This window comes from Grammomys surdaster, unplaced genomic scaffold (assembly GCF_004785775.1).
Source record: "Grammomys surdaster isolate TR1022 unplaced genomic scaffold, NIH_TR_1.0 126219, whole genome shotgun sequence".
Classification (NCBI taxonomy): Eukaryota; Metazoa; Chordata; class Mammalia; order Rodentia; family Muridae; genus Grammomys; species Grammomys surdaster.
Window position 1 is genome coordinate 4,438,101 of NW_021621022.1, and position 27,696 is coordinate 4,465,796.

At 45.2% G+C, this 27,696-nt stretch overlaps 1 protein-coding gene across 2 annotated transcripts; it reads right to left on the reverse strand.

Moving 5' to 3' along the window:
- Nucleotides 1-254: 254 nt before the first annotated feature.
- Pnoc (prepronociceptin) lies at nucleotides 255-27,696 on the reverse strand. Of its 2 annotated transcripts, none has more exons than XM_028758877.1 (4): nucleotides 27,365-27,696; nucleotides 12,898-13,047; nucleotides 4,256-4,670; nucleotides 255-1,444 (listed from the first exon to the last, which is right to left on the reverse strand). In XM_028758877.1, the coding sequence occupies exons 2-4, from the start codon at nucleotides 13,021-13,023 to the stop codon at nucleotides 1,359-1,361; spliced, it is 627 nt and encodes a 208-aa protein (XP_028614710.1). In that variant the 5' UTR covers nucleotides 13,024-13,047; nucleotides 27,365-27,696; the 3' UTR covers nucleotides 255-1,358. The 2 variants fall into 2 exon arrangements, with proteins under 2 accessions (XP_028614710.1, XP_028614711.1); XM_028758878.1 differs by having other exon boundaries at nucleotides 4,200-4,670.

Sequence of the window (27,696 nt, forward strand, 5' to 3'; positions counted from 1 at the left end):
CTTGCCCTTTTTAACCTTAGGAAGTGAAGCAGAATAAATTAACCATTGCTCTGAATTTACCCAATGTATAGTACAATTGTTTCACATCAGCAGATGCAACCAACTGTAGACTGAGGCTCTTAAAAAACGAATCGTGTCTGTCCGAGACAAATACAGACCTTTGTCATTATTCCCTAAGCAACATAATAAAACAACCGTGTACATGGTGTTTATGTTGTATTAGGTGGTATAGATAGAAGTAATTTCAATACACAGAAGCTTGTATATAGGTAATATATAATTTTTTTTTCTGTGCAGTGGATGATTTTGCTGCCCACAGGAGTTCTGGAACCATCTCCTCTAGGATATAGAAAGGCAGTTGTATCCTGCTGTCTCAGCAGCAGCAAATGGACTGTGACAGCCTTGTAGATATTGAACTAGTCAGCTACTCCAATTGGATTCTCCATATGTTTCCTGGCTGGATTTGTACACACCTAACCGAGCTTAGTGTTACATGGAGAAAAAAGTAGGTAGGCAAGCTTGCCATTCTTCCTCTGTCCCAACCCACCAGCCCCAAACCAGCAGGCTCTCTGCATCATCTGGAAACTGTTAAAAATGTAAGTTTCTGCTGGGGCTGGAGCTTCGAGTGGGAATCTAACAGCACCTGGATGTGCTCAAAGGTTGAGACTCAGTTTCCCCTTGCTCATACCTTCATACGCCATTTTCATCTGGCTTCACAGTGCCTGTTGCCTTCCGTGTGTTCATGTCCCAGCAGCTCCTTGGGCCAGCTTTACCTTAGGCATAGCTGCCTGAGTTTCCAGCTCTGAGAGAGGTGGCTCTCGAAGTGTATGTTTGCAGAGTCCATGCCTCTTTATTGCACTGCTTTAAAGAAAAAAATGCAACTGGAGAGATTGCTCAGCAGTTAAGGACACTGACTGCTCTTCTAAAGGTCCTGATTTCAATTTCCTGCAACCACATGGTGGCTCACAATCATCTGTATTGGGATCCAATGCCCTCTTCTGGTGTGTCTGAAGACAGCTACAGTGTACTTATATACATAATAAAACTAAAGAAAAGACAACAAGTTTATTAACCATTTGCTCAGTAGAAGTTTAATGGAGAAAGTTGTTTCAAACGATCGGTCAAAAAGAACAGCTCTTTTACAAACAAGTTATGGCAGTGAAGAGGCAAAACCCCAGGTCTGATTTCATGTTCCTCTAGCCTGGCCCTACAAGAGGGCAGAGGATGAGGGAGAAGATGGGGCCATTAAAATGTTAGCTGGAGGAATTACAAAAATACACTCTGATGTAGCAACAGGATTGTGGTGAAACATGCCATGGGGAGGGGGCAACAACTGGGCAGGGAGGTACTGTGGGTGCTCAATGCCTTGGGGAAGAAGGAGTCCTGACTCCCGGCCTGCAGGTCTTGGTGTGGACACATGCTGTACGGGGGATCACCTGGATGCCTGGGGAGACAGAAAGGATTAAAATGTCAAACTCGATAGGTCTTCTGAGCCATCCACCCTGTTTGTCCACGGGACTAAAGCAACCCAAAGTAGGCCATTGTGACAAGTTCCCAAGTGACCAGAAGGGGTCCTTACTTGATGCCCTCCACCTACCTACCACTTTTGCCTACTACTGACAGGGGTGATGCATTGGATAAAAGGGAGGGTGATGGGCTGTGACATAAAAGGCACAGCGACATGCCTCTTAACAGTAAGAGTCATCTCTCCCCTGGTTTTCAGCACAGCATCTAGGTTAAACAGGGTCCTTATGGTTCTCTTATGTGACCCAGGCTAAGCTAGATGTCATGACTGTGGGATCATGAGTGTGTTGCTGATGTCTAGAAGGTCAAGGCCAGATGCAGGAGAGATTATTGGAAGTATAGATCAGAGAGAGGCTGTCCGGAAGACATGCTGTGCTCTCCTCACTTTGTGTCCAGAGCAGGCTCTGCACTATGGTGCCCCATCTTCCTAGGGCATCATTGTACTTGGAATAGGTTTTCCGTTCCACTCCAGTGTTGGGTGTCCCCCTCCCCCATTCCAATCTTCTGAGCATTGATTGGCAATGGCATCTTAGATGCCAAGCACAACTTTGGCAATGGGAGCTGGCTGGAGGGGAAGGATTTCTATCACACACATGACAGGTTGAGCTGTGTGAGCTGTGTGTATGCAGATAAACACAAGGTCTCCTCTGGCTATGCCAGGCTCATTAGCAAACATCCACTCTGGAACTCAGCACCATGCATGTGGAGGAGAGGGAGAGAGAGAGAGAGAGAGAGAGAGAGAGAGAGAGAGAGAGAGAGAGAGAGCACTGAGTGCTGTTATATGGTGACAGGATAGCCATTAATAATACCCAAATGAGCTGGCTAATGTATCCATCAAGAACTTGGCATGTTGAGCAAAGCAGCAGAGAGAAGGCACTTATTAGCCCTGTTGCAGCACCTCTCAGCTGGAAGTATAATAGAAAATCAGAAAAACCAATTGTCTGGCTCAAATAGTTTGCTTGGTTTTTCACCCCCCAAATAAATTGATTCTTGCTAGTGGGACTGATCTTAAGCTGTAAAGAATATTGTTGTGGTTTAGAATTAGATATGGGCTTTGGTGTCCCTTAAGAGCCCCTTTGAAGAATGCCGTGATGATTTCGAAGAATTTGTGCCATGTCTGGAAGATTTACTACTAGATAACAGGTCTGGCTTTGAAAGAGATAGACTGCTTGTTGAGAACAGAAGTTGTGACTTCAGAGTGTGCAAGTTCACTCGGGATCTTTGGAGATGAATCATTCTGTTAAGACAAATGCAGCAGCCTTCTCCCCACAACCTAAGACGTGTGTCCATCTTTGGAGATAAGCTTGCTGCCGACAAGTGGCCTAGCAGCTTGGGTCAAGCAGGCTGGCTCTATGCCAGAGTGTGGGCACCAAAGATTAGCATATAGATGGCTCTACCTCGAAAGAGGATTATGAACGACATGGCTACCTTGGATGTGCAAGAAGCAAAAAGAGGGGCTGCATGCATTTTTTTTCTCTGCCTCAGAGGTAGGGAATAGCTTCTGTTGGGATAATATCATATTGTCAAACTAACTTGTGCTTCTGTATGAGGCCGTGTTCCTGAGCTGTCTCTGGAGATATTTACGTCAGCATATGTGGACGAAGGGACACAGACCTGACAGTTGGGCTTTTTCTAATTAGGAATTGTTAATTTCTAATGCCAGTCCATAGTTATGTACTGGTGAGAGTTGGGTTTAGAATCAGCCAGCTGTAATTGGGTCTCTGCTCTGCAGTCTCTGATAGGCTTTATATGAGTGTGTGTGTGTGTGTGTGTGTGTGTGTGTGTGTGTGTGTGTACACTGGAGGGTAGGAGCGAAGCAAAGGAAAAAAAAATCACAAATGGCATCCTGGGAAGAGACAAAAGCCTGTAGAAAAAAAAAAGGACCCATTCTTCCTTGGTACATATTTTATAACTCACTAGATCCACTAGGCAAAATTCTGGAATCCTGGTTCAGCAAGGAAGCCACTAATGATAAAGATCTGGTCTTTCCTTGGCCAAGTGCCAGGGTAACCAAATTTTTAGAGGAAGAAATAAGAGCAAAAAGCATAACTCTGGGTCTCAACAAAAAGTCTTTGGCAAGGGGAAATGGGAACTATTAATGGTTTCCATGGAGTCCAGCCACCTTGTGATGTAGGGTGAGGTGGATAAGCTGTCTTTGAAGTAGAGAAGTAATCGGCCTTTTTGCAAATGGCTAAGAGGAGGGCTGGCTATTGGCGTTTTTGCAGATAAAGTCTCTGAGGAAAGGTGAGCTGAATGGTTGCTATGGTAACTGGCTGTTAGAATTGGTCCACTTAACTGTCCCCATAGTAACTAAGCTCCTGGAGTGCTATAGAGGAATTAGTTATCTTAACATACTACTATTATCCCCATGGTAACCAGTCTCTGAATGGGAGTGGTCAGCTTCAAGGAGAGTGGTGGGAAAAACTTTGCTTCCTGGAGAAGTGGGTAAGAGGCAGAGATTTTAATTTCTTCACCAACCAAATCTCTCAAGGACTGGAATCCTTGAGATGTGTGGGGGGAGAGGGATTGGGTGGTGAATGTGTGTGTGTGTGTGTGTGTGTGTGTGTGTGTGTGATTGGGGGCTGGTTAATGTGTTTCTAGGCCTGGGAAGAAGTCTGAAACAGCTGGGTAAATGAAGTCACTTCTTGCCCCCTGCTAGTTGGTGCCCAACTCACTCATGGGTTGCAGTGGCCGGTGCAGCTGGGAGGGGCTCCTTCTGGCTACACATTACCATTCTGGTGCAGAGTGCGCCGGCGTTGGCTTGACTGCATGCTCAGGACCAGGTACTGCCTCATAAACTCACTGAACCGCTTCTGGTTGGCCAACTTCCGGGCCGACTTCCGGGCCCCGGTGAAGCCCCCAAACCTTTTCTGCAGCTGCTTCTGCTCCACCTCGTCAGCTTTATCTGCGCCAGGCTCTGCATCTGCCTTGGGCTCTGCATCTCTCTCTGCATCTTGCACCAAGCTCCTGACACGCGGTATTCTCTTCAGGTGCTGCATCTCTGAGGCTTTCGGCTGGTAAAGAGCAGCTGACACGAGCTCTGGGTCAGCAGGGCTGAGCTGCCCAGAGCCACTGGCCATGACTTTGGTGCATACAGTCCAGAGAGGGCGAGGAAAGACCTTCTCTTCACACTGGAGGATGCACATCTGTAAAGACACAGGCAGGAGGAAGAGAAAAGGGTCAATGCCAGGCATGAGCTAAGTCACAGAATCATCTGTATCTGTCCAAAGTTCTGAAGTGCTATTTCTCAAGTACTGTACAGCAGTTTATGTGTGTGAGCACATGTATGTATGTGCATTGTGTGTGTAGGCCAGAGGTCCACATTAGTTATCTTCCTCCATCACTGTCTATTTAATTGTTAATATAATTTTCTTTTAAAAATAATAATTATAATAATTATTATCATTGTTATTTTGTGTGAGTGTGGAGGTCAGAGGGCACTATATGGAATCTCCTTCATCTTTATGTGGCTTCCAGGAACCACACTCAGGTCACTGGCTTGCATGGAAGCACCTTTATCCACTAAGACAGCTCACTGGCCCTTCCACTTAATTTTTTGAGACAGTGTCTCTTATTGACCCGATCCAGTTGGGCTATACTGGCTGGTCAGCAAGTCTCAGGGATCCTCCTGCTTCTGGTTCCCTAGCCCCGGGATCACACGTATGTGCTTCTACGCTTGTCTTTTAGGTGGGTGCTGGGAATTGAATTCAGATCCTCAGGTCTGTGTAGCAAGCGCTTTACTGGTGTCTTAGTTAGGGTTACCATTGCTGTGATGAAACACCATGAGCAAAGCAACTTGGAGAGGAATGGTTTATTGGGCTCATACTTCCAAATCATAGTTCATCATTGAAGGAAGTCAGGACAGGAACCTGGAGGCAGGAGCTGATGCAGAGGCTGTGGAGGGGTGCTGTTTACTGGCTTGCTTCCCTGGCTTGCTCAGCTTGCTTTCTTATAGAACCCAGGACCACCAGCCCAGGGATGGCACCACCCACAGTGGGCTCGGCCCTCCCCACTTGATCACTAATTGAGAAAATGCCTTATAGCTGGATCTCATGGAGGCATTTCCTCAACAGAGAGGCTTTTTCCTCTCTGATGACTCTAACTTGTGTTGAGTTGACACAAAACTATGCAGCAAAATGAATGAGCCATTTCTCCAACCCATGGACAGCAGCTTTACATATAGTTTTACATATAGTACCCCCTCCCAAGTTTGTAGAGTTTTAGAGTTGGAAATAGAGGACTCTATGACTCTGCTCCATTATTTTGCTAACAAAGAAACTAGGGTTAAGAGCTGTGGTTAATCTATCTTCAGTTGATCCAGCAAGTTAACACAGAATTGCGATATTCCAATATCGCACTATTATCCACTAGACTAGGGAAGGACAGACTGGTTACAGAAACAGAGGAAGCATGGGATTGTATCTTCATATGCATTTTAAGGCCATTCTTCAGCTGAGGAGATAATGGCTTGGTTGGTAACGTGCCTGCTGTGCAAGCATGAGCCCCTGGGTTCAAATTTCCAGCACCCACTAAAAAGCTAGGCATGATGGTACTTGTCTCTGACCCTACTGGGGAAGGGGAGAGGGTGGAGCTGGGCGGCTCCCAGGAGCTCCATAGTCAGCCAATCTAAGCAGTTGGCAAGCGCTGGATGCACTGAGAGAGGCTGTCTACAAAAGCAAGGTGGAGAGTGATAGAGGGAGACAGACATGTGCACACACTACATACATGTGTACACAAGCTAGAGGGAGGTAACCTAAGGCCCCTATGTAAAGGTCAATCCCTGTCACTAATTTTTATCCCACTTATACTCGCCACTCCCATGTGTACATTGTTAAGTGACGTCCAGGAGGCTCTGGATGCACACAGTCGGGGATGTGGAGCTAAACTTACAATCTACTGGACTTGTGTATCTGCTTAGATACAAGCTAGGCAAGAGCTCTCTGCTGCTGGCTCCTCCCCAAGCACCAAATCCTCTAGTGGAGAGCAGCACCTGGACCGTGCCATCTTTCTATCACCCTCAGGCTGATCCTGACCTTGGCCTCATTCTCCTACCCTCCTATCTCTGTTTGGGTTTCCTGGAAGTCTCCCCTGTCAACTTACTATATTCATTTGGTTTTACCCCTGACTCTTGCTCTCATGTTCCTGGCCTTACCTAGCTGAAAGTCTCCTTTCTCCTTGACCTTGCCATTGTAATGAAGGGTGTTTCAAGAGCTCCTCATCAAACGGTGGAACTCTTGCCTGGTTCCCTAGCTCCTTGTGGTACAGAAGTTGCCCACTGTCCACCCAAAGCCATCTCTCTTCTCTAGTACATAACACAGGTCCCTTCCTGAAGTTAATAGTGCATTCCCCCAGCTCTCTGTAGTCAAAGGCGGCAGGCAACAAGAGCAAAAATGATCAGCAGGGGCCTTCAGTGAACTTGGGGCTGGCTTGGCAGGAAAAAGCACCCTTTTCCTCCTTTCTTGATTTTCTTCAGCATCTGGTTTGGAATGTGGACATTTTGGGCTATCATATCCTTCTGCTGCCATCCTGAAACCATGAGGCGACTCAGAGGGGGCATCCTGTGCTGGAAGCCAAATGAACATTCTAGCAGAATAAAATGACAGGAGACCCTAGAGCTGGGACACCAGCCCCGAGATCACTTTGTGCATGGTCAAATCCATTGGCTACCTTTAGGCCTCTGATGCCAGCAGGTAGAATTAATTCTCATGTGGTATAGTCTTACTGGTGTACTTTAATTTGCTATAATAAAATGTCCCAGCAAAATGCAACCTAGGGGACAAAGGGTTTGTGTGTTATTTCAGGTTACGATCCATCATTTTAAGGAAGTCACCTTCACTCCTCATCTCTCACAGCCCCCCCCCCCCCAGGCACACAGGGAGTCTACACCTCACACACCTCCCTGCCCTTTATCGCTGCATGCCCTCTGAAGGAATGATCCCTCCTGCTCCCATCCTTGCAGACCCGACCGCATCCTGACTTTATCTCTTTATCTCTAGATTATCTTCTTTTGCTTCCATGGAAATAATTGCTGTCTTACGTCTGTGTTCCTACCCAACTTTGTATTCCTCCTGTGGGGGTTTTAATGATAGAGATATTTGTAATACTTTATAAAGCATAATCTAAAAAGTTAGAAGTATCTTTTACTCATATTTGGAGTCCTTGGTAAGTGTCTCCTCTATATAGTGATTAGTAAGTTAAGCAGTCAATTAAATTCTCTTAAGTTCTAGATTTGCTAGTCTTGGTTGTCATAACATATGTCTTTAAAAATGTGTGTGTGAAGGTCAGAGGACAACTTTGGGTATCATCCTCAGGAATCTTGTCTATTTCTTTTTAGGAAATGTCTCTCTTTGGCTTGGACTTTACTAAAATTAGGTTAGACTGGCTGGTCATTGGGTCCCAGGGACTGTCCTGTCTCTACATTCCCAGTGCATGCTGGGAGTTCAAGCACATGCCACCTGCTTTTTTTTTTTTTATTTCATTCCAAAGTAAGTTTAATTACAAAAGTATATTGCAACTATTATACCAAAACCACTTATTTAGAATGTTAAACAAAACATCATAATTTTCTTTCTGATAAATAATTTAGCATGAAACTAATTTCCATAAAGTATATGGGCATCGTTCCAACCCAGATTCTGGAGAATGAACTCAGCTTCTCATCCTTGCAAGGTGATCCCTTAACCAATTGAGTCCACATTTGTCTTCTAATGCTATGTATAGGCTGAAGATGTTAGTAAAAAATTTTTTTGATGCACAGAACAGATGCCAGCAACAAACAGTTGTCCAGTTCCTCGTGTCCATGGTGGCAGATTGGCTGAAATAGTGTTCTTCAGAGTCAGCGAGAACACAGGGAGGTGTGCGCAGCACTGATAAGCCTGCAGAGGTGGGGGCTGGGAGCAGCTCAGCCTTTGGGAAGGCTTGGTTCAACTTCACAGAGAAGGAACCCTTGATGCTTGCTGAATTTTCTGCTCCATTGGTTTACTGGTGGAAGAGACAAGTCTGGTGGCCACTAAAACCAAATACTACTGGGCTTCTAATTCCAGATGGTAATTAGATTTTGTGTCAATGAGAGAAAATAAAATTTTGTGATCAAACCAGATGCCACAGTCTTTACTGAGATTCAACTCACTGCCAGATAAATCCGATACTGACCAAATCATCACACACCGTTGGTTTAGGAGAAGCTTTGAGGCAAGTGTGGGGTATTTAAATGTACAGCAGCATTTTTAGTGCCAGATGGGTATATAAGCCTGATGCTTATTACGGTCTGGGGTCCTCATCAGCTCTTTCACCAGGATGGGCCAGTGGCTTATTAAGTGAGTTGGACACGTTTTCTTAGCCATGATGGTGACGTTGCTATATTAAGCCAGAGTTTGCATGGGCATCTGGAATCTGACTCGTGCCAAATTGATTTGTGAAGCTGAGCTTCTAAAAAGACTGATCAAAGGGCCATTTGGGTGTCTGAATCAGAGATTAGGGAACAGACTGAGGGTTAGTTAACTCAGCCACAGAAGCTAGGCCTCGGTTCTAGCCTTGCACTTCCTGTCATATAGACAGTTGACTCCTCTGAGGGAAAGAAGACAGTCTCTGTGGTGTTTTGGTTCCTAAGTGATGCGTAGGAGCTATTTGCTCTAGGAAGTCTTTCCAAGATATTCAAAGGCATGGCTAGGGATGTAACTCAGCCATAGCACACCTGCCTGGTCATTCACAGAGCCCTAGGTTCAATCTTAACTACTGCAAAATTAATAAAAATAAATTCAGAGGCTTGGAGAGATGGTTCAGTGGTTAAGAGCACATACTGCTCTTGTAGAGGACCCAGATTCAGTTTCTAGCACTTATGGGTAGCTCACAGCCACCTGTAACTCCAACTCCAACTCCAGGGGATCTGATATCCTCTTTCGGCCTCCATGGGCAACTGCATTCATGTGCATATGTATGTATGTATGTATGTATGTATGTATGTATGTATGTACATATGTATGTGTGTGTGTGTGTTCAAAGGTGGACACTAAGGGGCAGCAGATGACTAGCATGGGAACAATCCATTAGAAGAGCTTCTGCTCCAAATCATCTGCTAAGAGTTTTCACTAACCGAAAGTAGAGACGCCGCGGCACCTGGGGGAGCTTCTGTTGCAATAGTTTTAGGACTTTGAAGTGCATCTCCCTAAACTGTTTTTTGAGAGTGTGTTGTTTTAGTCTTGGACGCTAAAATAACTCTGTGACTCTAGTTTCCTCTACTTGAACAGATGGAACGAGCCCCGCTGACAACTGGGTGAGGAACCAGAGGGCAATGAGTTTGGAGTGAGTCACACTGCTGACCAAAATTACAGCCTAACAAAAAGCCAACCATGCCAGAGCCAAGTGCCCTGAGGATCTCAGGAACGAGTCAGGATTACGTAATGTGGTAGAGAGACTAGGAGGTGACCCTGGCTAAAACGTGAGTCCCTCCTCATCTCCCCATCAAAGCAGACACAGGCAAGATGTGCAGACACAAGACGAGACATAATTGCTTATGCTCTCGGCATTTCATTCTACTTTAAAATGGGTTAAAAGGGAACATGAACTAGAAACAAAAAAGCAAGCAGGTAACAGAGTCCTCAGGGGACAGCAGGCACTGCAAAGCATTTATCTCCAACTGTGAGGCTTTTACCAATCCATTTTCCGGCTTGTTTCTAGGAAGTAAAGTGAGTGTTGTCTGGACCCCAAAGATTTGAGATGCTAAGGAAGAGATAGAAGTACACTTCTAGTTCTTTGTCACCCCAGCAAGACCCAAATGCAAGACTTCATCATGGCTGCCCAGGATGTGCCCAGGAGGAGCCTAATGTTCTAAGAATCATATCATTTCTACAAGACCGGCTGCCTGAACCCTGTTATGGGCACACTGGACTCCATGCTGGGATACCTAGATAGGTACTGATACCTATCAGCAAAGGTATCTATCTCATTCCTATCTCATACCTTAACCAGAGTTGGGGGGAGACAGAGAGATAGAGGCAGAGAAGGAACCAGCCAACTGGCCATGGGAAACGAAAAACCAGAGTAAGTACAGGCCATGATCATCACCCAGGAAGAATCTTACTTCATTTTCTCATCAACCTCAAGGTCAGATTGATTAAAGAAACTGGGATGTGGGAATAGGTGGTCAAGTCTGTATATATTGAAAATAACGTCACTGGGGAGAGAGCAATCCTGGTGGTTCCTATCTGCATGTGGTCTATGGCAATGGCCTGGGGTCCAGGCAGGTTGGGGACATGCAATCTATCCCAAGGGGGCTCATTCTCATGCTCAAGCCAGGCCCTAGAGGTCCAGGAACCCTTGGCTGCTGCTCTGTTTCGCCAAGCACCACAGTGTCTCATGAAGACCATTATCCTGACTGTGCTATCTCTCCAGCTCTTTCTGGCTGGTCCTGACCTTGGCCTCACTCTCCTGAATTTTCTGTCTTGGTTTGGGTCTCCTTAGAAGCCTCTGTACTGTTTGAGCACTACCTATGCTTCTCCTTTGTGTTTTCAGATCAAAACTCCACGTGAATCTTCCCTTTGTCTTTGTGAGAGTACAGAGTGTTATGAACTGAAGCTTAACCTTGGCCTTGAAGTATAAGCAGGGTTTAGTGGATGGGGGAAGGGAGAGGCAGGAGCAAGGTGGCAGGAGAGCAAAGAAAGGCAGGGTTCCCTGAGTGCTGTCAAGAGTGGATGGACCTGGGCTTGAACCCAAGAAGGAGAAGGTCAAGAGTCTAGCCTTGACAGTTACCTGCAGCCTGGAGAGGAAAGCCTGGTGCGTAGTGGCAACTCAGAAGGAGAGAGACGGGGGGGGGGCGCCCAGAAGAAGCAGGCATCTGCTTAGGGATTGGGCAGAGAACTAGAGGTCAATATAGAAGCTAGGAAAGAGTAGACAGAGAGGGAAGAGTCCCATAAACCAGGCAAGAGAAGCAAGAGATGTTTCTGGAAGGATGAGATATTGGACAGACAGACAGCCTCCAAAGAAAAAAAAACATGATGGATGAGCGTCAGAAACATATCCCTTTGAGGGGTCATGTGGCCTGCGCCTCCTGATTGCATGACTGTGCAGAAGGCAGGTGTGCCTGGGTCTGGAAGAGTGTACTGCTTATCTGTTGGGGCTGAGGCCATATTTCTATCCGAATCTGGGAGATAGCAAGGCGTATTGGGCACCAGCTACACAGGATTTCATGTCTGCACATTTGCCTTAAGGAAGAGCAATTACTTGTTTGTTTTGAAAGGCGGAGGGGTTTGAAACACAGCATCCTGAAAGCAGCTTTACTGACTTCAAAGGGAAAAATAATTGAATTACACTGGATTTCACAGGAGAGAATAGCTATCTACGCTGAATTGAGAGGAGCAAGGAAGCCGTTCATTTAATGAATAATAATTTAATGTTTTGTGCTTCAGCTTGGAAATTTAAAATACAAGAAAGCATTTTGGATGTTCATTGTAGAATTATCTACGATATAAGAAACGGATGACAATATGCATGCTCAACAGATGGAGAATAAGTTATATATTCGTAGAAAGAAATCACTTAAAACAATGTGTAATAAAGTGAGGATATTAATCCCGAGACGTACAGAAAGTAAGAAAAAGTAAGATTCTTTTGGATTGCTGCACTATAATAGCTGATCTTCATTGTTAACCTGAGGGGTTTAGCATCCTGTAGGAGACACAGCTGATGAAGGTTTTATTGAGGATGAGAGCCCCACCCTCAGTGTGGGAGCATCATCCCAAGAGCTGCAGTGCAAGACTGACTAAGTGAGCTGAGCCTCAGTACCCATCTCTCTCTGCTTCCTGACTCCGGACCCATGGGACCAGCTGCCTCAAGTCCTTGCCTCTGTGCTCTCTCCTTCAGGATAGACTGTGCTCCCAAACTGTGCTCCCAAACTGTGCTCCCAAACTGTGAGCTGAAATAAACTCTTATGTTTCAAGGATTTTTTGTCACAGCAAAGAGACAAGTGACCAATACATGGTGTTGGAGATACATTTTCTTTATATATAATATGCGTGTTATGCATTAACACCGGAAGGAGGGCATCATGAGCAGATATTTATTGGGAGATAGAGAGGGAGGACAATAGGAGTCTGGTGGTACAGTAGGAGGATCACAGGGATCTGGTGGGGGAGAGGGAGGACCAGAGGAGTCTGGTGCTAGAGAGGGATCACAGGGATCTGATAATAAAGAGGGAGGACCACAGGGGTCCTAGTAGGAAAATGTAGCTCAGTTCCACCTGTTTTCTCTTGGTCACATGACACTGCTTAAGCTGTAGGACCTCTGGGAGCGACCTAAAGTATCTCACATAGGGCTTGCTATGGAGTCAGAGGGAGGAGATGGCAGAGAAGAGGGCAGTCCCTCAACTTTTGGACCTACCTTCAAGTTGAAGCTGTCTGGAGCTGGGTGGAGCTTCTCCTGGCAGGTGAGGCAGTCCCTGGGACAGCTGCTGAACACACTGGAGAGCAGGCTGAGCATCAGAAGGTCACAGAAGAGGATTTTCATGGTGCAGCAGTGGGAAGCGAGAGGCTGAAACACACAGGGGGCACACGCCAGTTAGTACAGTCTAGGGAGAGGGCTAGTTAGCTGTGGGGACCACAACCCAGAGGGGCAAGCATCCTTCCTCCGTGAGGAGATTCCCCAGGTCTGAGCTTCACCTGGGAAGGAAGAGTTTGTAGAAAGTGCTGATGGCCTGGTCCCTATCATCCAAGTCTGCTCTCATTCATAAGCTATATGTGATTCCTGACATGTGACTGGCCTCTGCTGTTCCAGGAACAGCTGTTGGATGGGAAACAGCTTTCTTGGAGGCCAGAGGCATTGCATCCTAGCTGATCAATGTGTGCCTTTAGGTCAACTTCTTCAAACCTTAGTTTCTATAGGCATAAAAAAAGCACAGTACACACCTTAACATAGGGCTGTGTAGGGTCTGTGTGTTCATTTAGAGGTGGCGATGTGACCTGCAGACAAGTAGCTCAGTGTGGTGGTATTCATCTCATCCCATTTCTCAGGAGGGAGAGACAGCTGAATGAATGACTAAAATACTTCCTCTCAGCCCCTCAAGCCCCTCTGGCCTGGTCAGGAATGCTTGTCCCTCATTTCTCTCCCCTAGGAAGTGTCCATGTGTTCCCTGTCTGTTACCCACATCAGAACGGAGTTACTGTTATAGTCTGAATGTTTGTGTCGTCTCAGAGTGCATATGCTGAATTCTTTGATGATTGATCTCAGCAGACAGCTTGAAAAGATTAAAAACAAGTAGGGGGAGGTGGAGAAATGGTTCAGACGGTAAAGCACTTGCTATCAAAGTGAGACTAGAGTTCAAATCCCTGGCACCTGCAAACGTGGAGTGGACCCATGGTGATCCCAGTTCCGTGGGAGGCATAGGGAATCAATAGAACAAATAATTGGTTGAATTAGTGAACTCTAGGTTTAAGGGAGAGGACCTACTTCTCTGTATATAGTCTAGTTCATGATTGGAGAATATATCTGAAGTCAACGTTGGGGCTCTATAGACACAATCAGCACACACCCAGGCACACTATACAATACATCCCCGTGCTATGCACACACACACATATATATGTACACGCTATACACAGACATGCACACACACACACTACACATATACACTTACACACTATACACACACATACACACATATGCTATGAACATACACATGCACACACATACACACACACACACACCATGTGGAAGGAATATTAGTAAATTTCTCCTCTGGTTCATCTGTAATGACATCTCCAGCACCAATGGGATCATGAAGGTGCTGACATTGTGAATAGGCTAATAATCCCTTGGTATTATTGCATAAGATGGTAACATTGTTGGGAGGCAGTAAATGACAGAAGGTGGGGTCTTCTTGGAAGAAGTAGGTCACATGACCCCTGTTTCTTACCCCGTATGCCTCCTTTTTTTCTGCTTTTAATCTGCTAGGAAGTTCTCTTGCCTTGATGCTCTCCTCAAAATTGACCTGCTCTGAAGCTATGAACTGAATAAACAATTCCTCCTGGGAGTTGTTTCTGTCTGCTGTTTGGTAACAGCGATGAGGACAGGTAGAAACCTAGAGTCCTGACCCCCAGGATGGTGACAGTAGAAGGTGGACTCCGTGGGGAGATAATTAGAGGTATTTACTGTCTGTGAATTAGGGAATGGGCCTCACTTGGCAATAAAGATGCTTGTATCTTGGCATTTGATTTCCCGGCTTCTAGAATCATGAGGAATGAATTCCTGTTGTTTATAAACTATCCAGTCTAGGGTATTTTGTTATAGCAGCCAACAGTTAAGATGAAAGCTGGTTTCCTGAATACTGGGTTAGAATGCTCACCTTGACATTCCATGCATGGAATTTATAGAAAAGCAGATAATATTTATACATATATATGTATATATGTGTATATATGTGTGTGTATACGTGTGTGTATACATGTGTGTGTATATGTACATATACACACACATATATAAATATATATTCATTCTATCAGTTTTGTTCCTCTGGAGAACCCTGACTAACAACATTCTTAGATCAAACCTCTTGAATCAGAAAACTACTTCCTTTGAATTGTGTCATATTGGGTTGAACTATCTTGCATGCTTCAATGGAAAGAGGAATAGGAAACTGGTCTTAACTGTTAACTTGACACCTAAAGTCACTTGGGAAGAGAGTCATAGTGAGGGATTGTCTAGCTCAGGTTGGTCTGGGGGCATGTCTGTGGGGTTGCCTTGATTGTTAATTGATGTAGGAAGAGCCAGCCCATTGTGGGCAGTGCCATTCCCCGGGCAGGAGGTCTTGAACAACATAAGAGATGAGAAATCCAACTGAGAGCCAGCAAGTAAGCAAGGATGCGTTTGTTTCCTTCTGCCCTAGTTGTGAATGAGACGTGTGACTAGCTGCTGCAAGTTCTTGTCACTGTGCTTTACTGTTACAGTAGACTAACTTGGAATTGTAAGCTTAAAGAAGTTGCTTTTAAAGTAAAATTTATTTTTTTAATCTATTTGTATGTGTCTCTCTGTGTGTGGTGCCTTCAGAGGCAAGAAGGGGGCAGTGGATCTTTTGGAGCTAGAGTTACAGGCAGTTGTGAGCTCTCTGACATGGGTGCTGAGAACCAAAGATTACCAAGCAACCCTAACCACTGAGATAACTCTCCAGCCCTCTAAATTGTGTGTGTGTGTGGGGGGGCATTTTTTCATAGCAACAGAAATGAAGCAACAGAAATCTAGAAACTTTCTGGAAATAGTGACTTTTTTTTCATTGGGGCCATAGGGGTGTGTATATTTTCCCATATCTATCAAATTATAGATGTAGAATCTAAATTTTACTGTATGTAACTTTTCTGCATAGAGAATTAAAAAACTACCATTTTCATTGGTTCAACAGAAATGAAGGTTGAATGGAAACTTTCTAGAAATATTGACCTTATTTAATGGGGCCATAGGGATGTATATATTTTCCATTATACATCAAGTTATAGATTTAGAGTTTGTGTATTTTACTATACGCAACCTTTCTGCAGAGAGAACAACAACAAAAACTTGTTTTCATTGCTTTTTCGACAGATGATTCTGAGAAATCTTTGAGGTTTGCCATTTTTAAAATTTAAATTTATTTACTTATTCACTTTACATTCTGCTCACTGCTCCCTCCCAGTTACCCCCTCCTGAAATCCTTCCCCCATCCCTCCCCTCCTTCTCCTATGTGTGGGAGGAGACCCCCTGGCACTTCAAGTTTCTCCCCCTGGGAGTCCTCCCATCCTGGCACTTCAAGTTTCTGCAAGGCTAGATGCTTCCTCTCCAACTGAGGCCAGACAAGGCAGCCCAGCCAGAAGAACACTTCCTACATATAGGCAACAACTTTTGGGATAGCCTTCACTCCAGTTGTTTGGGACCCACATGAAGACCAAGCTACACATCTGCTACATATGTGTGGGCAGGCCTAGGTTCAGCCCGTGTATGTTCTTTGGTTGGTCGTTCAGACTCTGACAGCCCAAAGGGTCCAGGTTAGTTGACTCCATTGGTCTTCCTGTGGAGTTCCTGTCCCCTTCCTCTTATTCCTCTATAAGAATCCCGAAGCTCCATCCACTGTTGGGCTTTGGAGAGGTTTGCCTTTTAAATGCTGTCTGCTGGGGTCTGCTAAGAAGTGTATCGTTTTGGGCCCCACCCACAACCATCATATCAGGATCTTCGTCATTAGCAGTATTCCGAGGTGACTTATCTGTATGACTACACTTGAGAGGTGAATGGAGTAAGGAAGGAACATGCGACAGGAAGCTGCTGAGGAGCTGTGTTGGAAGACCACTGGGCTCTTGTGTACCAAGAACTGTTTTGGATATAGGTGGTTATGATTTGAAGGGTGTTCAGTAGATTTTTGTTTGTTTGACATGGCGTCTCACGTAGCCCAGGCTGTCCTTAGACTCCCTATGTAGTTGTAATAACCTTGAACTTCTGATCATTCTATTTAAGTTCTAGGGTTACAGGGTATACCACTAAGCCCAGTTTATACTGTTGGGTATCAAACCCAGGGCTTCATTCATACTAGGCAAGTATTCTACCAACCGAGTAACATTCCCAGCCCTCAGTGAGTTGCCATTTGAAGTGAGTATAAAAATGAATGTTTGGTAACAGGGAATCAGGAGTCCTGGGATTACAGTCTGTAAGAGCAGCAAGCAGACAGGTAGCCTCTTCAAGGTTAGCACCTGCTCAAGAGGGCTGGTCCAGATGGAGCAGGTCTTGTCTGCTCTTCTAGGAGACGTGTGCTTTATCCTTCAGATGATGGGATGGGTCTTGAGCTAATAAATAAAGCTCTCAGACATCTGTGTCCATGAGTGTCTCTCCAATGCAAATTTTTTCTTCTCTAACCCAACAGCCAGTGTCTAGTTGAGATTTATTACCTTATTACTGTAATAGTCTCCTAATTAGTCTACCTAATGATCTGGCCTCCCTCCAAGCCGTTGGATGATATCACTTCATTCTTAAAATAATTCTATGATGCCTGTGGCTGTCGGATGTTCCAAGGACTTGTCTGGCCACTGGCTCCTGCTTCATCCCCCATCTCTCATCTCAGTAGCACTTCCAGACCCAGTGAGCACAGCTCTCACCTACATCAGGCTTCTGATGTTTCTATATCTTGACACGGTTTCCTCTGTCAGAATACTGTATCACCACGTCAGCAATGTCTCCCTCCAGAAAGCCATCACTAGACTGGCTTGAGCTAGATCAGTGCTTACGACTGCTGAGCATACCAAGGCAATGTATTACCATGGGAAACAAATGGAGCTCAGGGATCCCATCTGTCACATGGGCCAACTGGAATGGTCCAGTCATGTAGTGTGAGTTTTCTTATCTGATCATCTTGGGAGGAGTCCTGGGTTTTCAGACCGTTGATTCAGTAACTTGCCAGCTGTACTCAGTCAGTGAGTTCCTCATTGTGAAAATGGAAAGTGTCTTAGGAACTATATCATACCAGCATCTGTGGGTTCATGTTTGTAAGCAGTTAAAACAGCACCTAACATAAAACAAATGCTTTATAAACGAAAGCTCAATCACAGCACTCACTTTGTGATGCCACTATAATCTCTCTGCCTCATCTCTGCCCTTAGTAACCAACCAATTATAACTGTGCACTTCTGTGTCCTTTCCTTCCACTGGCATATGACTTCCTGGAGGACAGAGATCTGATTTTATCATCTCTCTGTCTGCCAGGTACCCAGACTAGGATGCAAACTTTAGGATCTGCTCAATAAAAAAAACTGACAAAAGCCAATGGGAGATCTCAGGAGCCTCCTTCATTTTTCTCTGTAAATTCAGGGCTGAGGAATGTTCTGGAGTCTCATTGGGGTTCAGTATGCTCATGGCACACAAGCTGCCTCAGGACCTTCACCCCCTGCAAAAGCTCTATTAGCAAATCATCCTGTTTGAGCAGGGAGAAGAGGACACTATATCACCCCAGTAAGGTAATGTCATCTTTAGCAGACACTCTGATACACGTCTGCTAGAGGACTGGTCACAGATGGTCATGGCTGGAGTTGTGTCCCATGCTAAGTCTGTGAGGATTAAGTAGGAGTTGTTAGTCCAGCAAAGGTAATGTTCCTATAAGGGAAAAAATGCAACTCAAATAGATATTATAGAAAATAAATGTTCTAGGACACAAGGTACTCTTAAACAGACCTTTATGGTTTTCTTGTTATCAGATAATTTCTTCTGTGTCTCACTCACAGCAGCTCAGTGTTTGTGTTTCTACTTAGGAGACATTTTCATAGGATCTTAGAACAGCACAGCTGTTCCCTTCATCGCCACACGATGGCAGTGGCCATATGTCACAGAAGGAAGGGTATGGGCCATTTCCTGTAGACCGGGCCTAGGATGTTTAAAGCAGCTCTTTGCCCAGTTGATAAGCTGTGACAGACACAAAGAGAAGCTGCTGCTGAGGCTACTCAAGGACTTCATCAGCCTCTTGATGCGAGGGAAGTGTTGGTGTTTTGACTGATGGTTGTCATTTTCAATTTGGGAATTGAATTGGAATTTAAGGGTGCGGTCCTGGGACAGTTAGCCTCTGTTGCTGGCTACCTGTAAAGCGCAAGCCCTTTGGGGTTGGCTTTTGGTGAGAATTTACCAGATTGACCTTGGTTTAGTCAGGCCCTCCTCCTGTCTGTCCTTAATGGCCTCGCTTCCACTGTTCTTTTTCCTCCTGTCATTCTTCCACATCATTCTTTTACTTTTCCTTCACATCTTTTCTTCTCCTCCCTCCATCCCCTCAGGGTCTTATTGTGTAGCTTTGGCTGGTTTGGACCTTACTTACTTTATAAACCAGGCTGGCCTCAAATTTACAGAGATCCTCCTGCCTCTGCCTTCTGAGTGTGGGGATCAAAGGCAAGTGCCTCCTCCTTCTTCCTCTTTTTTGAGACATTCTTACTATGTAAGATTAGTACATAGCAATTCTCACATAGTGAGCATTACATACTGTTATTACATAGTAAGAATAGTATATATGCATACAGTGCATCCGCAACCCTGGCTGGCTTCCAACTCACATTCTTCCTGGCTGGGTCTCATCCGTCTGGGATCGCAGATGGATGTCACCTCACCCCTCCACCTTCCACTTTAACAAGCAGCTCCATCTCTGAAATAAAATCCTTCCATACGGACAGTATTCAGTCCCTTCTGCAAGTCGAAGAAGCCACAAGCTAGGCATGACCTTGGGACTTCATCTCATGCGTAGTTCACTAATTTGTCAGTATAATCAACACAAACAAATGTGCAAAAACCTATGGAAATCCATCACAAACTAGAAATCTTATTCTTTTGTACTCTCATGATTCCCAGTCCAGTTGCGTGCTGTATAGAATTATATTAAAAATAGAAAGCTTAGTACAAGTTTTAATTTTTTTAAAGGTTTTTTTAATTTGTTTCTTTTCTTTCTTTCTTTTTTTTCCTGAGACAGGGTTTCTCTGTGTAGCCCTGGCTGTTCTGGCACTCAGTCTGTAGATTAGGCTAGCCTTAAACTCATAGAGATCTGCCTGCCTCTGCCTCCTGAGTGCTGGGATTAAAGGTGTGAGTCACCACTGCCCAGCGTGAAGCTTTATGTTTTTGAAGTATTGCTTTATTTTATTTTTGAGACACTGAGTCATGTATCTTAAGTTGGCTCACTCTGAGGATGACCTTGAACTTTTGTCCCTTCTACCCCACCTCCCAAATGCAGGCATCATCGCCGTGTGGCACTACATCCAGTTTATATGGTGCTGGGGATTGAACCCAGGTCCTTGTGCATGCTAGGCAAGCACCCCACCAACTGAGCTGCATCCCCGACTCCAGAGGTTTTTAATTTTAAGAAGTCTTAACAGTATATCTGGCACAGTAATACATACCTGTAATCCTAGCACTTGGGAAGCTGAAGAAGGAAGATTACTACAAATCTGAGGTCAGTCTGGCTACAGAGTAAGACTGTACTCTGTCAAAAAGTCCATATACACATACACTCACAGCACACATACCCACACACATTTGCACACATACACACACACTCACATGCATACATATATGTGCATATATATCTCTATACACACTGGCACATACCTATATACATACACACACATATATAGACATGCACAATAAACACACACACTCACACTCAGGAGAACACACACACATACACACACACAATCACACAAATATCTATACAGACATACACGCACTCAAACATCATGTACACGCACCTACACTCATGTGGACACACCTATACACGCATACAAACTCACAATACACATACACACACCTACACACACTTATACACACAATCACACCCACCTATACATACGTATACTCACACACCTACACAGACACCTACACAGACACACACTCACATGCACACACACTTACACATACACCTATACACGTTCACACACTTGTGCATATCTCATGCATACACACATACACACGTGTGTACATACACCTACACACGATCACAGGCACCCACACTCACACACAAGCTCACACACATACACATAATTCACACACACAATGCACACACACTCACACACATGTGCATACACACTTGCACAGTACAATCACAAACATACAATCTCTCCTCCACCCCAACAACAACAAATAAAAGAAGCCTGAACTCCATCTGTGTGCTGGTTTGGAGCCGTGCACATACGCTGGTGTTCAGGAGAAGAGAACAGAGTAGTAACTCTGGAGTCACACTTGTGCTTAAGCCACACACTGTAACTATGTGACTGGGCAGCTTATTTGACTTCTCAGAGCCTCAGTCTTCTCGATTGCAGGGTGAAGATGACGAATCTCCCCTCATTTGAAGATGACTCGTCTCCCCCCAGCTGTTTATTAGCCAGAAATATGATTGGCCATCAGGAAGCACAGTGTACCTGAGGATGTTTGAGTTTTTAATGGCTTCCATTTCATAAATGAGCTCAGAGCAATTAGCCATTCAGTGTGGCAATCCTATAATCAGGTCATTTTGTATTGAATAAAGAAAGGTTTAATTACCTTTTATTTAGGTAATGGCACCTTATAAATTCGATTGTATCTTGCTGTTTAGAAAGATAAGACACCGCCGTGATTTAGTCTTAATCTACTTTTGTACACTCTTGCCTCCGAGGACAACGTATTAGCTGCTTTTCTATTGGGCGAAGACATCTGCAATGAGAGCTGAATGGAGAGTCTGAGGTTTGTCTCTTGAGCTAGGGGAAAGTCTGTGACTTGGGTACTTTTGGTGAAGAAGGGCAGAGGATTCTCTTTCCATCAGTGACACATAGGAATATTGTTATTTAATTAAAAACAATTAAAATGATATTTATTCTCATCTATAACTTTATCACTTGGGGGGTAATTTTATCCTCCTTTCTGAGATAAACATCAGTTCCCAAAGGTTAAACAATTAGCCTGAGATGATCCAGACGATAAAAAGTAGAGTTAGGACTTAAACTCAGGCATTTTAACCTGTGTTCTGACTTGACATAAACTCAATACAAGGTTTATGGCTTTGAAATGCACAGCAAACTGTGATACATTGTTGGGAAGGAATCCCCATGACTGAAAGCTGTTGAGAGCCAATGGCTTTATAAGATTCGTGGGCTAAGTGCTGACAACTCCACTTTACAGATGAGAATACTGAGGCTGGGAGAGACGTACTACAGTGGCAGAGCTGGTATTGAACCCCTCACGCATATATTTTGAGGGAACCTCTTGATCTGTCTTCATGTGAATTCATTTGGAGGACTGTTTCAGTCCCTCTCCCTGATTCACTAAAGAGATAGTCACAGTCAATCAGCTATGAATCATTGGAAGAATACAGGGTTTTCCTCATATCCTGGTTCTCTGATCCATCACAGGCAAGATTCTGCTATTTATTAATTAGTAAGCTGCTTAACTCCTATGAACTAGTATTTACCCCAGAAAGGTATATATTAAGTTGCCTCTGGATTACAGGGTTATAGATAAATATAAAGGTCATTTATAACCTGTAAAGAACAGTATTCTATACATGTCATTGATGTAAAGAAAGTGGCTATATGTGCTTTTAGGAGGAAGGAGCCCCACCCTCATTCTCTAATAGAAGCACCAAAGAATCATGGGCTTTCTCATAGCCCAGCAGCTAAAACATCCATATGGAGCATGGCTTTCTCTTACTCAGAGAGACAGCTTTCTTTCTTTTCTTTGATGGATACAATTACTCCATTACTCTTTGTTGTTGTTGTTGTTGTTCCTCTGTGTAGCTCTGGTTTTCTTGAAACTCACTTTGTAGACCAGGCTGGCCTCAAATTTAGAGATCACCTGGCTCTCCCTCTCAAATGCTGGGATTAAAGGCCCAGCTATATATTCACTCTGAAAAGATTTCTCTTTTGCTCTCCATTTCTACCCAGAGAGGAGGGGAAGGGCTCAGAAGTCAGGGCACAAAGCACCTAGCTGTCTATGTGGACCAAGGGTGCCTAGGTAGAGCTGTGAGTGGGAAGGAGCCCTGTGCCTGGAGACAAGGTCCTGGGTTCTAGATCTGGTTCTGTTGTTACTTGTGGGATCCTGAGTATAACACTTTCTTTCCTGGGTCTGGATTTCTCTGTCTATAAAGACAGGCAGTTGTGTGAGACGGTTAGTATCCTTTGACTGTATGAATGGCCAGTATTGCCCTCTACCAGTAAGAGAAGCAAGAGAGAAGGAGGGAAGGAGAGGAGACAACTGGGCAGTGGCTTCAGCAGCCCCAGGTGAAGGTCATGAAGATCACTGGGTTTCACAAAGGGCCAGGAGGGGAGCCAGGCACATGTTCTTTTGGTTGTCACACATTGGAAGGGAACACTTTTAATGTTCTCCTTCCTGATTCTGGTAAATGCTGCCATATCATTGCCAAGGTAGTTTGAATGGACTTTTAAAGGTTTTTTGTTTTTGTTTTTTTCAGAGCTGAGGACTGAACCCAGGGCCTTGTGCTTGCTAGGCAAGCTCTGAGCTAAATCCCCATCCCCTTAAAAGTTTTTATTTGCATTCATAAAATCACTCTACATTCTTTTAAAAATAATCAGAACACCAAGATAGGAAAAGAACAACGAATCTAGGTTCATATAATCTTCCAACTTCTTTAATTTTGTAACGGTAACAACCAGTTTTAAAGAGAGTTTTAGTTGACATGATTATACATGTTAAGGAGGGACAGTGTGTTATTTCCATGCTGTGTGCACGGTGTGACAGTTAGAGGGCAGTAGTAGACACATCCATTGCCTTGAACATTTATCATCCTTTTGTGTAGCAAATATTCTAAGTCCTCTACCCTGGCTATCTTGGAATAAAGAATAAGTTGTCATTAACCACAGTTACTCTTGCGATTAGTTTTCAGCATGCATTCCTAATCTCTTCAAATCATGTTCCATGTATTATAAAATCCACTAATGGACAAATTAAGAAGGATAAGATTTAGGGGATGGGGAGATGGTTCTGTATATAAATGCTTGTCACACAACATGAAAACCTGAGTTTAGATTCCCCAGAAGCCATAGAAAAAGCCAGGAATGCTATTGTGTGCCTGTAAACCCAGTGCCGAGACTGGGGACAGAGACAAGTAGGTCCTGCTGCCTTCTTGTCAGTCACCCTAGTTAAACCCTGAGCTCCTGAGATTTGGTGAGAGATTCTTCTCAAGTAAATACAATGGAGAACAATAGAGGAGGACACCTGGTGTCGACCTCTGGCTTCAACGTGTGCCTACAGGGGAAATGTGTGTGTGTCCATGCGCATGCGTGCGTGCATGTGTGTGTGGTGTGCTAAAATAAAAAACTATTTAACATCTCAGTTTCTAGTAGCCTAGTAGGTATCTGGGTAGGTAAACCCCTTTGAAAAGAGACTCATGCAAATGAGTCTTACGCACATTTTGTGACTTTGATGGTGAGTTGGGAGAAAGCTGGTGACTGACAGCTCTGTGCTACCGGCACACACCCTGCTCGGCTCCTCTCAGGAACCCATGCACGTTCTCAGCTGGATGAATGAGAGAATGAATGGGGTTACAGGATGGGGGAAGATCACAGGACCAGCATGAGGAGGAGAGAGGCTGGCTGTGACACTGCAGGCTGTGGAGCCTTGGCTGCTTGGCAGGGAGGCAAGCCCAGCGTTCTCCACCTGGCTGGTCTATGCTGCTGCAGTGCCTAAGTAGCTGCCAGGATTTTGACAGACCCAGGACCATGGGAAGTTGAGGATCAAAGTGGGTGTAACCTTTTGAGGGTTATGATGTGCCCCAAATATCACAGCTACAGTTTCTGGTTAAAATGTAAGATCTCCATGAGATGGTGGAGCAGATGAAGGCATAGAAACAGAAGTGTTTCAAAGATCCCTTTGTTCTCAGGAACTCAAGCCCCCAAAAGGCGATGGTATGATGTTCATTTCTGAGATGTGTTCCTACAGGAACACAACATAAATGTAAACATTTTCTTATGGTCTGTGTGAGTGGAGGAGTTGGGGGAAGGAAGGGTCTTTGAAGCATATCATTGTAAGTACAAAATACAGGATCAAACAATACAGGATCAAACCTCTCATTGTCACCATGTGTACCGTGTGTACCGTGTGTGTGTGTGTGTGTGTGTGTATGTGTGTGTGTATGTGTGTGTGTGTGTGTGTGTGTGTGTGTGTGTGTGTGAGAGAGAGAGAGAGAGAGAGAGAGAGAGAGAGAGAGAGAGATGAAAGAAGTATATAGCCAAGTTTAGCTTGCTGCCCTCCATTCCTTGTTTCAAGAAAGATCAGTTCCTTTGCCTTTCTTTTGGACTTTGGTCCTAGCTGCCTTCAAACCCTGGATCCATCTGAATCCTACCTTTCTTCCCACCAGCATCATTTACCGGAGGAAAGTACCCTTCCCTAAATTCCTCCAGCCTTGACTCTCTGGACCTCAAGTGTAGGACTGATCACACCCAGCCCTGTATTATCTCATGATTTTGAATTGCTTCCTGTCTGTCTGTGATGTGTGCCTGCTACTAGTTTACAAGCCCCACAGATCTTAAGTGGAGCGGGCATCAGACCTGGGACAGCTGCTCCGGGCTGCGCTTGCTGCACTGGGTCCTGTTCCTGCAACTCTTGAGATAATGATTTTTTTTTTTTTTTTTTTTTTGCCTTCCAGGGTTGTTGCTGGAGATAATGGGTTCGAAGTGCGTAAATCATTGCACAAATAAAGTGCTGTTATTAGCATCTCTGCTGAATCTATAGAGCCCCGTGCCTCCCTTGCCTGGTGGGGTGTAGCTGATAAATACCTGATTGATTGAAGATGGAATTGCTTGGTGACAGCTCCATTCTCGGGCTTGGCTAACATCTAATCCTGCAATTACTCCCTTCACCGGCAATGCAAAACCTGCTGAGTTCTCTGCAGCCCTAAGTGCCCTCAGACTTCAGCTGATAAGGCAGAGGCAGCCGTTCCTGAAGAAGATGACCCTCAGCTACGCCAGAGCACCTTCCACAGACGGTGCTGGGGGTCACCTGGAAAAGTGCAGCTGTTTCTTTTACTCAGGTGATGTCTGGGGCAGTTTCCCTTGCAGAAGACACAGTAAGCCCGGGGGATAGGAATCCTCTCTGTTAAGGTATCATGGCACTGATGGAAGCTTGTAGAATATCTCCCTGCTAGGCTTCACAAATGAGAAAAAGGAGGGGTGTGTGCTGCATCCACCCACAGGCAGCGAGAAATCACAGCATTCTCTTTGGGAGGTTTTGATACGGAGCCGGGCAGTTACTTTTCTCCCTCTGAGATGAAAACTCTCGTTTGGGCTTGCTGGCAAGTGCCGTGTGGAGCTCAGCTTTTGTTAGTCTGCTGAACAATGTTATTGGTTATAATTGGGGCAATTATGAGCTGCTGGAGGAAGCTAAACACAGATGTTTAAGCCCAGGCTTGGGGTATTCAAGTCCAAAGCAGTATGCTTTAAATAGCCCCCTTTCCGAATCATCCTGCCTTACTTGAAATCCCCCCACCCCCAAACTTCCCTGAGTTCAAAGGGAGATGGGGGAGAGGAGGGGATGGATAGAGAAGGGAGGGGAAAGAAACGCACAAAGAGAGGAAGAGGAGGAGGGAGAGGAGGAGGGAGAGGAGGAAGAGGAGGAGGAGGAAGAGGAGGAGGAGAAAGAGAAGGCTGAGAGAGAGCAGTGAGAGTTTAGATTCCCTGATGTGTGAGAGTTCCATGCAGTCTAGGCAGAGACCTTTTAGGTGGGACAGATGAGCAGTTGGGAGAAAGATGTCAAGGAAGAAAGGATACCCGGAAACAACCCAGATCCAGAGGACCAAGGTCATGCCTTGAGAAACGACCATGAAAATCACCCTGCTGGCGACTGGCGACTGTATTCAGCCATGGACTCAGGTGAAGCTCAACCCTCGGATCTGTTTTTCCCCTATGTTATTGACAATTTCCATTAAGGTGTAAGAAAACCAGAATGACATCAGATTCAATGACACCAGACAACAGTTTGCACAAAGGGCAGAAAGCCACAGAACAAAAAATCCTCCATAAGGTGTGCCAGGGGCTTCCTAGGGCTACTCTGAATGGCAAGCCCCCTCTCAGTGTCTGTCCCCTCTCCTGCAGCCACCTCTTCCATGTGGATCCGTCACCCAGTAGCGGCCACAACTGGGAAAGCAAAACTTTTCCTCATTTCCAAGTTCAGCTTTCTTTCGCATTTCTCTGAGATTAGCCAGCCCTCAGCCCTCCCCCTTCTCCACCATCGGAACCCTGAGAAGAAGATGAATGAAGCCACAATCTCACAAGAGGCCAGCAAGCAGCCACAGTGGACAAAAGACAGAGGTGGAGGAGCTGGCCAGGCTGCCCTGCTCTCCGGAGAGGCTCTGGGCAGATAGTGCCGGCTGGCCACATGCATTGCCTACCTGACGCTGTCCGTCACAGGGTTCTCTCAGATGTGAGGCTTGTTTCTCTGTGTCAGCCACACCAGCATATATATCCTCCCCCTACGCACAGCCCTCCCCTTCCCTGCCTACCTCGATGATGACACATGCCTACGCTGACCCCCTTCATCAACCAAACAGCCCAACTACAATCCTGCCTGGCTGGCCCCCTCCCCTGCTCTGCGCTCAGACTTGTAACATGCCAGCATCCCATCAACGCAGCCTCTAGTCTGTTTCACCTGGACTCCGGATCAGCTAGGATCCCTCAGCTGCCTCTCCGGTTGCTTTCAAAGCCACTGTGAGGATGGCCAGCC

What these genes read in the sequence shown, in the direction of transcription:
- Pnoc (XM_028758877.1), bottom strand. Translation starts at nt 13,023, where the DNA reads ATGAAAATCCTCTTCTGTGACCTTCTGATGCTCAGCCTGCTCTCCAGT. An exon ending in CAGACAGCTTCAACTTGAAG is followed by an intron (nt 4,671 to 12,897) that starts GTAGGTCCAAAA and finishes GTGTCTTTACAG; the next exon opens with ATGTGCATCCTCCAGTGTGA. An exon ending in GCGCACTCTGCACCAGAATG is followed by an intron (nt 1,445 to 4,255) that starts GTAATGTGTAGC and finishes CTGTCTCCCCAG; the next exon opens with GCATCCAGGTGATCCCCCGT.